A 10,135-nucleotide genomic window follows, 5' to 3' on the forward strand; every position below is an offset into this window, starting at 1 on the left:
GCATCTTAACCGATGATTGCGGGTAGCACCACTATATATATGTGCTTAATTGTGTTTATAATTCATCTCGTGCTCGGTGAAAGAAAACATCGTGAGGGAACCTGCATGTGTCTAATTTCATCGAAATTCTGTCACATGTGCATTCCACCAACCCGCATTGGAACAGCGTGGTGGAATATGTTCCAATCTTTCTCCTTAATGGAAGAGGAGGCCTTATCTCAGCAGTGGGAAATTTACAGGCTGTTACTTTACTTTTACTTTAATTTTATAAATTTAATTGCGTCTGTTTGCAAAACCAGTTCTGATTGATACTACATAATTTTTCAAACTAAAACTTAAATTCCTTTATTCAATATAGAAGCATTACACTTACTTATTGATTGTCAAATAAACACTACCACCGGTTCGGAAAAAGGAACACCCTGACCTGAGAAGAACCGGCGAAAGAAACTCAGCGGGTCTTTTTTTTTTGGTATATATAATTATTTAACTTTATCATCTATTTAATAAAATACATTACAACTTAAATTTAATGTCTGCAAAATAAATTTATTGGCAACAAAAACAAACATGTAAGAACATTCAAGATGATATGTGGTAAGCTTACCCTCGACGGATACAGCTAAGAAATTCGGCATTTTCAGGATCTGAGTAATGTCGCAGAGGGCCTCCGTCCACTGAGAAGCCTTCACGGTATAGCCTCAAACGAACCGAGCGAGGTTGAGTGCCCTGGAAATATACAATTATTCTAATTAGCAAAAAATGATTTTTAACTCCACCAACCCGCATTGGAACAGTGTGATGGAATATGTTCCAAACCTTCTCCTCAAAGGGAGAGGAGGCCTTTAGCCCAGCAGTGGGAATTTACAGGCTGTTGTTGTTGCTGTTGATCTTTGACTCTGTAGACTAAAAATACACACATGGAGGTGTCCGATGTATTCCTTCAACAATTATGAGATGAGAGCACTGCTTGCCTGGGTTCGAACCATCACGATTCCAACGATGATTATAAAATAATGACATAATTACTTATATTTAAGAAAGGGCGTCCTTTTAATGATAAATTCAATTGAAATCTAATTTAAGTTTGAATGCTGCTTTGACAGTACATATTACCAAACCAAAAGACAAATCGGATCATTAACCTCCGCGAAAATCTTATTACGCAAACGCAAAAATTTAATTAGACGCTTTTCACAATCGTTTTTACAAAAATCCCACTTATCTTATTCAATTCATGAGTTAGTCCTTAGCATTGTCATATTCTGACCAGTCACAATAAAATTAGTCAAGAGAAAATCATTATTAACATCAATATTATTATAAGGCAATAATCAAAAGGGTGCAATGACCTGTGATCATTTATTTATTTCTATGTAATGCACCACTAACCTTGGATCCCACAAATAATATGGAATTGGTTATAAACCAAAATATAAAATTACCGATTGCTGTGTGTTTCCTGGAGTTACTTGTTCGTGGTCATCTGCTGTCTGACCTGTAATTGTAAAAATATTTACCAAAAACTATTTAAAAAAATATATGTTGAATTATTATAATATGATCTTTTCTTTCATTAAGCTTTTCAGAATTTTATACCTAATATAATAATAATATAATATTTATTTATTTTCTAAGATTGATGTCAAGTCATAATTTCCCTAATAAATAATCTGTATATATAGTGGAGTATGTTTCAGTTACATAAGTTATATATGAATCTTTCCGATAGTGTTGGATTTGTCACATTGGCATATGGCACATGCTTTTCAGACCTGTGCATTATAACAAGACCTGCACAGTCTAGTCTAGCCTAGTCTCTTATGAATGTCGTGACTGTATAGGTCGTCTAATACATAATGATATATCTGTATAATTCGTGGAGTATATTTCAGCTACATAAGTTGATATGAATCTTTCCGATAGTGTTGGATTTGTCACATTGGCATATGCCACATGCTTCTCACACCTTTGCATTATAACAAGACCTGTACAGTCTAGTCATCTGGCAAACGTAGTATAGGACGTCCTCGGGCACGGTGGAGTGACGACTTACGCAAGACGGCTGGCAGGAGCTGGATGCGAGTAACCCAAGAACGATCTTAGTGGGGGCAATTGGAGAGGCCTGTCCAGCAGTGGACGAAAATGGGCTGATGGATGGATGGATAGTCTAGTCTTGCCTAGTCTCTCATGTCGTGACTATATAGGTCGTCACATGTGCAAATACCTAGTCGGTATCCAACTCCGCCGAACACGCCGCCCCGACCTCTAGTCGTCGAGGAGGGTTCATCGTCGAAAACAACTGCGCCGCGTCTGGAACATTCAAAGAGAGAATTTAATTACAACAACAGCCTGTAAATTCCCACTGCTGGGCTAAAGGCCTCCTCTCCCTTTGAGGAGAAGGTATGGAACATATTCCACCACGCTGTTCCAATGCGGGTTGGTGGAATACACATGTGGCAGAATTTCTATGAAATTTGTCACATGCAGCTTTCCTCACGATGTTTTCCTTCACCGCTGAGCACGAGACGAATTATAAAGACAAATTAAACACATGAATCAGCGGTGTTTGCCTGGGTTTGAACCCGCAATCATCGGTTAAGATGCACGCGCTCTAACCACTGGGCCATCTCGACTCACTGGGCCATCTCGACTCGAAATTTAATTAATATGAATTTAATGCAAGCCCATCTGGGTAGGTTAGGCGGACGAGCATATGGGCCACTTAATGTTAAGTAGTCAATAATAGGCAATGACGCTGTAAGAAATATTAACTACTCCTTACATCGTCAATGTGTCACCAACTTTGGGAACTAGGATGCTATGTCCCTTGTGCCTGTAGTTACACTGGCTCACTCACCCTTCAAACCGGAACACAACAATACTGAGTACTGTTATTTGGCGGTAGAATAACTGAAGAGTGGGTGGGACCCAGACGGGCTTGCACAAAGCCCTACCACCAAGTAAACTAGCTCATTATGTATTATTCTGCCAAGCGATAGTATTTTGTGTTTGAAAGTTGAGCCAGTGTAACTATAGGCACAAGAGACATAACATCTTAGTTCCCAAGGTTGGAGGCGCATTGGCGTTGTAGAGAATGGTTTAAATGTCTTACGGCGCCCATGTCTATGGCGAATGGTGACCACTTAATTTAGAGTGGCCAATTGCTTGTCCACGACATGTTTAGAGTTGAAAAATATTTATTGTAAGTATGAAGTTTGGTTTTATTGGATTAAAATGGATAGGACATATCATATGACCTTAAACTATAGGTAAGCATAGTTTAGGTAATATTTTATATACATATATTTAAAGCAACATCTTAGGCCTTGGTAGACTGACAATCAACATACAACTCAAATAAAAATATGTATATTAGGACCAAAATTTACCGCATATTAATATTGTTGGCATATGAGAATAATACAATTAACTTACTCTCTAACACTCTTGAACATTTCTGTGACGATGTCCTTACGACCTTTCCCTGGACCGATAATCTGTTGCCCAGATCTTTCTGAACCTCCAGCATAGAAGGCTTGACCTGTAATAAAAGAAAGTACATTTTTTGTTATTTAAAATTGGAATACAGACGAGCAAATAGAGAGGGTAAGAGATCAACATCATCCATGGAGATTGTTATTGTATTATTTTAACTAGTCATTCAACCATCAACCAAAATGTTATATACCTTGAGCCTGTTATTATACTGTCTTAACTTAAGTAATTACTATATAAAATTGATGGTTTTGTTCTAATTTGGCATGCATGCATGCAGTCTTGTTCACAGTCAGGCTCAAGTTTCAACTCTTTTTTTCCAATCTTATATCTTTTTTCTTTGTATTGTTCGCCACATTAACAACTCATAAAATTCTTAACAAAATATTTTCTTCAATAAAATAAAATATGTGCATATATATGCAAATATTGTTATATTAATAGTATTTTTAGATTGGCTTACAATCAAACCCCTTACTCATATTTTGCTAGCTATTGAACCCATTATAGAAAAATATTAAAAACTTATTACAATGTGGAATAAGTAATGAGATATATTTTAAACTTTTTTCTTCAACATCAAATTATTAACACAAGTTATGTTAAATATAAAGGATTATTCCGGCAGAATTCAGTGCCTCTCCTCATATATAGCTATGCCGTTGTTTTTGATATTTTGGTTTGGAGGGTTTGTGAGACTATGTAACTGTAACGTAACACTCACAAAGTTCTTAAAGTAATAATGTCTATAGGCAGTTAACAAGTTACCACCCTATGGCAATAACTAGTCTGGCTACATATTTGACACAAATTAAATAGCTTAATATAGCCATTATCATAAAATAGCTGACCTGTATCATTATCTATGGTTTTAAGCTGTGCTATTGCTTGCTTTAATTCTAAGTTTTCTTTTGTTAATCTATCTATTTCATTCTTCAATCTCTCTATTTCATCTTTTGTCTCATTTAGTTGTTTATTTTTTTCTACAAATAATAAACCTATTTCTTAAACAGTATTGGAATAAATAATTACAGCAAATAGTTTCTCTGATTAAATATTTAGAAACATTTATATCCATATAAATTTGTTGGTATATAATATATGTAAATTTTTAAATTTAATAATATTCTTTGGTTGAGATTTTTGTAAATATTCCTGACAATATCAGTTTTGGAATAAATTACTCCAGAAAATAGTTCCTCTAATTAAATATTAGATATTTAGAAACATTTATATCCATATAAATTTGTTGATATATAATATATGTAAAATTTTTAATTTTAGTAATATTCTTACTGATTGAGATTTTACAAAATATTCCTGACAGTATGTAAGGAATAAAAATGAAAACAAATAACCACAAGATATGCTCAGACGAAATAATTCAATAAATTTTTTGTTTGTCATTTAATTTTTAGAATATATATGTATATAAATAAAAAAATATGGAAATAATATTATAAATAAAATAAGTAGTTTTTAAAATGTTTTGAAATATTTAACCACTACGGTCCCATTCTGACCACTAAATGAAGACTAGCTTCACTAAACACCAAATCAACTTGGTAACAAATTTTTCTCAAGATACTAACCTTCCTCTTCATCACTGGAACTTTCTTGTTGCAATGAATCTAATGTTGCAAAGTGTGGATTCGCTTTCTTTTTATCTTTCTTTTGTGGCCGGGCTGGCGATCGTGGAGGAGAATCCATATCACTGTCTGACATTGGAGGAAGGGAGGCAACGGCCGGTGCAGCGCTTGGAGCCTCATCTACATTTCCTCCATGCTCATAAAAACTTGACAAAGCAACCTAAAACATAGATTTTATATTTCATTCAAGATATAATTCAATTGATATTCAATTCAATGGGGAAATGCTGTTAGCATTCTTGCTGCCATTCTACACGGTCAAGATTTATACAGTAACTAGTTTTAGTCCATATTTGTATATATTTAAGCACTGAATATTATTAGTTCTAATGTTAAAAAACAATTTATATTTATTAGAGCTGTGTATATACATATGTAAATATAAAAATCGATTTTTAATTTCAACTTATTACATTTTTTATTACATTCTCTAGATTTGTTATTAAGATTTCGTACTATTATATAGTCCAAGAATAATATATTTGATTGAAATTATATTAAACACATGTAAACTTGAAAAATAAATAAAATTGTAAATAAAAAGATACACATTTTCATAAGACAAAAGATCGTAGTTTCATAGAGTTCATACTATATGTGCGAATATGTATAAGTGCGAGCCTGCGTATGAAATTTATTCAGATTATTTCAGAAATTATAAAGCAAAACATAGTAACCTCTAGCTGCCAATTAGAAGATTCTAAAAAGAATCTACTTCGGTTTTCATCGGCGCCGGTAACATCGCAAAATTGCCGCATCGTATCCTCCTTATTGACCGACATTTTTAATTAAATAACACTGTAAAAACTAGACAATACCACTAAAATAATTAAGCCCTTTTAATTAACTTATTTTATCATTTATTAAATGAAATGAAATCAAAACTAAGCAAGTCATCGGAGTTTTCAGACAGTCATAGATAGTAGAACACAATAACACAAGTGCTATCTTTTATTAAAAAAGATAAAGTGTCTATGAAATAAAGAAATATATTCTAGAACAAAGTGCTGTGAGGGAAAATGTATAAAATATGGTTGTTCAATTTTTTAGATATTTTAAAGAAGAAATAAAATTAAATAATTATTAAAAAGTTGTATTAGTCGTAGTCAGTGGTAATAAAATAGAAGCATTTGACATTTTGACAAAAATATATGTAACTCATGCCAAACTTCAAATGAACTAATATTTGACATTGACAATACTTATTACTTGTGCATTGCAGTTATGCAGTTATTTGTTGTTATTACAATTTCTAGTTCAATTTTGTTCAATAGTAGATAGTTATAATTCATTAATAGTCGATTATAGTTAAAAGTTAATTTACATGTTGATTTATATAAATGAAGACTGCGCGTAAGCCTCCCGGCAGCATAATGAGGAAATATTATCAGCTGATTCTTGTTGTTGTATGTTTTATAAGTATTATAACACTTTTAATATATCGTCACGAATACTATCGACTTCGATATGTATTAGAAGTGCTTAATTTTTTCGGGAAGCCAGGCTTGTCTGAAATTGAGTTTTGCGGCCCCGGCTTTAATGCGACCATGCTGTCTGAAATACTTCGTAATTCTTCAATGGAGGTGCGTGAGACTCCACCTTTATTCCAAGAAATCGATGAAAACTTTTATTCCTATTCGTCTTTCCTACGATCTTACAATAAATACGATAAACTTTCGCCTTCGAATCCGCATGTTATAGACACGATCGTTATCGGTAAGGCCGATGTGACGCCGAAGTACCGATGTAATATTTGGCTTGAAAATAATACGAAGCCTAAAGCAGGCCGATTCAACTATAAATTAGTGTCTGACATTATAAATAATTATCGTTTATACATATTTGAGTGTACATTGAGCAAAAATTTAGGAAAGCCAAGAGGCATAAGTTTCTATGTCAATGATTACAATGTAAACCCTATGCATGCTCCAATCAATAAAATGATTCAAGTTAATACGAAAAGGAAGCCGAGAGAAAGAAGCAATATCAAATTTGTGAACAATATTGAGCCTGCAATATGCATCATACCAAATCGTGTACCAATAGTATCGAGAGATGAATTTATTGAATTCTTAGTGTTTCATCATTTAATTGGGGTTGATTATTTCACTATTTATGACAGCATGATATCAGAGGATGTTATAAGAAGACTGAATTTGTTTCCTTCTGATATTACACAGTGGGAAATTCAATTTTATCCACTGAATTATCCATTCTTATTTTCAAAGTCATATGACATTGTTAGAAATGCAATTGAAATGGACTGTTTATTCAGACACTTTAGATATGATAAAGAGGAAACAAATAAAATAAGCCATGTTGCGGTACTTTCTTGGGATGAATTTTTAGTACCCCGAGTTCATAATAACTTTAAAGATGTGTTAGACGATTTCGATCCAACAAGATCACTGCGAACCTATGTCGTTAAACCTTTAATGTTCTGCTTGAACCAAAATGATGATGATAATGCTGAAATAGGATATCCGGATATAACAAAGAAAACTCATTATTACACAATGCCTCAAGGCAAAACTCCAATAAAAATAAGAAATCTGGATACTATGACTTCCTTTGACGATCTCTTTAATCTAACATCCAGTATCAAGGATATACCTTTAGACTTACTTGGAGCACATAAGTATAGTGTATGCAGAGATACCAAAAAGTTCCACCCAGAAGGCTACAATGAAACTGAAATGCAGGTGTTCCCGCACAAGTTTGAAGGGGCGATGCTTAAATTTGGTCAACCTTTAGTGAGCAATAAAATTTATAGATTGTATAGATCGGGCCAAATTTGGGATAAAAGTTATAATGATAATGTCAGAGATATGTTATAAGTAAGTTGATAAGAGTTTTGATTATAATTATATTTATTGGTTGAATCTTTATATATATAATATATATGAGTTTTTAGAACATGTTTTAATCTTTATCTTGTACTAATGATTACATGTGCTTGTTATTTCAGGGATCGCAACTAATCAATAATTATGCTATTATGTCCCGTGCATAAAATAAAAATTGCCACAATGTTATAAGTGAATATAATAGGATTTAAATAAAATAGTATTATATACAAATTAACATTTATTATAGTGTGTTAAATGTGTTGTGCATTTGTTTATTAATTTGTTATATCATAATGTTTTTCAGGGACTGTTGGTTAGAAACAAAGAGAATGTGTGCCTTTTTAAAAGATGAGGGTAGTTAGCTAGTTTTAATCCAATTTGTATGTTTCAGTAAAAAATATTAGTATAGGGACCATTAATTCACCAGACATACTGCCAAGTTATAGTATAATGTAGTCTTTTGACCTTTGTTTTCACAAACATGGTCTGTAGATCACCTTATTATTAGTAGTACCTTTATTAATAGACAATTGTAGCTAGAGCTGTAGTTTAGAATGCCAATATTATGCAATGGAATAGTTTTTACACTTGCCTTATATACTTATATTCGAACAAAGCAATGGAACTGATGAATCATTTATGTTAGTGGTATTTGAGTACATTATAACATCACTGTATTTATTATTTTAAGTTTTGAATTGGAATAAGCAATAAATATGTAATCTACTCATGGCTTGGCCATCAGATATTTTCACCTGATAGCTAAAAAAAAAAACTAGTGAATAATACTTTTGAATACTGTATTAAAGTTTAAACTGATCTTGCTTTAAACACAGACTGCTTAATAATACAGATTATAATTATAATGTAGTTAGTAGAGAATGACAGTTGTCTCGATTCATATAATCTAGTCCAAGTGGTGTATGATTGCAGGTTTTTTTTTTCTAATGTTCACTAATGTTTTTCACACTATGAACCAATAAAGGTTGTTGTATTATTGTTAGTAGTTTTATTATTTTTGTTCCTTTCATTCTAAAAGTGACCATTCTCAACAGAAGTCTAGAGAAATTGGCAGGATCATAATTGTGCATAAAGGTTTATATTGTTTAGTAGTTATTAAAAAAAATGCAACTTTTACTGGGCCCCTTAACCTCTTTAAGGGGCCCAGTAAAAGTTGCATTTTTTATTTGCCGAAAAATATCGCTACTTGGACAGTATGACGCTGCAATGCAGTCGGTGACGTCACTTGCCTTTTTTTTTTTTATTACGCTGGAAAAACGCTTTGCGCGCGTCCCCCACGTGATGGAAAGTGGGGGGGTGTGTGGGACTCCCCGGAGCCCTGAACGCCGAGCGCGCCCAAGCACACCGGGTTTACCCACTAAAAAACCTGCGGTACCCTCTCCGTCTTTCGGCGGACGCCACGGGATCGCTTACGCATGCTACCGTGACGACGTCACTTGCCTGTATTTTAATCGGTGGTACATATAGTAGCCAAACAAGGATAACAACTAACAAGTATAGTACGACACAACTTAGATGTCTCATCGGCAAAATTCGTAAAACCGATCACATCCGAATTAAGTACGCTATCCCAAATTATCAATATTTATTTCTCATGCGAATATGATCTTTGCACAAATGTAATAACTTGTAATGTCATATGACTTAATATATTCGTCAATTTGATGTGTCTATTTACATGCACTTGCTTTCTCTGACGCGTGAATCTATAGCGACAAATAGCGTCGAATGGCGCGATAGGGAGCTATTTCTATTGGTTGTGTAAATCGACGGTAATCGGTTCTATTTTCATCCCATTTCATTTTCCGATGCTACATCTAATTTGTGTCGTACTATAAGTGACTTCATTATAAGCTTAGCCAATCAGGAGCGTTTTGTGTCTCGTGACCAAATTGCATTTTTCTTTATGATTTTTTTCTTAAGTAGTATTTCTTTACTTTCGTTGATAAATAACCACTTTTAAACCCATAGAATATACAGATTACAATAATTGAAACTATTCTTCGCATTGTCAAAGTGCCTATATCCTGGGTCACTGGACAACTAATCCGGCAAGAAAAGTTTTTGCACAGGCTTTATGGGCTTTCAGCAGACAACTTGACGCTAAGCAACTGACAG

At 33.5% G+C, this 10,135-nt stretch overlaps 2 protein-coding genes across 2 annotated transcripts in view; one reads left to right on the forward strand and one right to left on the reverse strand.

The window, feature by feature from the left end:
* LOC124539246 (NSFL1 cofactor p47) overlaps window positions 1–6,083 on the reverse strand; it is an 8,424-nt gene extending 2,341 nt beyond the window's left edge. The window contains exons 1-6 of the mRNA XM_047116553.1: window positions 5,825–6,083; window positions 5,091–5,307; window positions 3,439–3,544; window positions 2,228–2,313; window positions 1,446–1,498; window positions 608–729 (exon numbers count right to left, since the gene is read on the reverse strand). Coding sequence (XP_046972509.1) covers window positions 608–729; window positions 1,446–1,498; window positions 2,228–2,313; window positions 3,439–3,544; window positions 5,091–5,307; window positions 5,825–5,929 — 689 coding nt within the window. The 5' untranslated portion in view covers window positions 5,930–6,083. The remainder of the gene's footprint in view (window positions 1–607; window positions 730–1,445; window positions 1,499–2,227; window positions 2,314–3,438; window positions 3,545–5,090; window positions 5,308–5,824) is intronic.
* A 232-nt stretch (window positions 6,084–6,315) lies between these two features.
* Window positions 6,316–8,995, forward strand: LOC124539245. The gene is made up of 2 exons (XM_047116551.1): window positions 6,316–7,984; window positions 8,116–8,995. The coding sequence occupies exon 1, from the start codon at window positions 6,488–6,490 to the stop codon at window positions 7,982–7,984; it is 1,497 nt and encodes a 498-aa protein (XP_046972507.1). The 5' UTR covers window positions 6,316–6,487; the 3' UTR covers window positions 8,116–8,995.
* The last annotated feature ends 1,140 nt before the right edge of the window (window positions 8,996–10,135 follow it).

This window comes from Vanessa cardui, chromosome 22, assembly GCF_905220365.1.
Source record: "Vanessa cardui chromosome 22, ilVanCard2.1, whole genome shotgun sequence".
NCBI classification, from domain to species: Eukaryota; Metazoa; Arthropoda; class Insecta; order Lepidoptera; family Nymphalidae; genus Vanessa; species Vanessa cardui.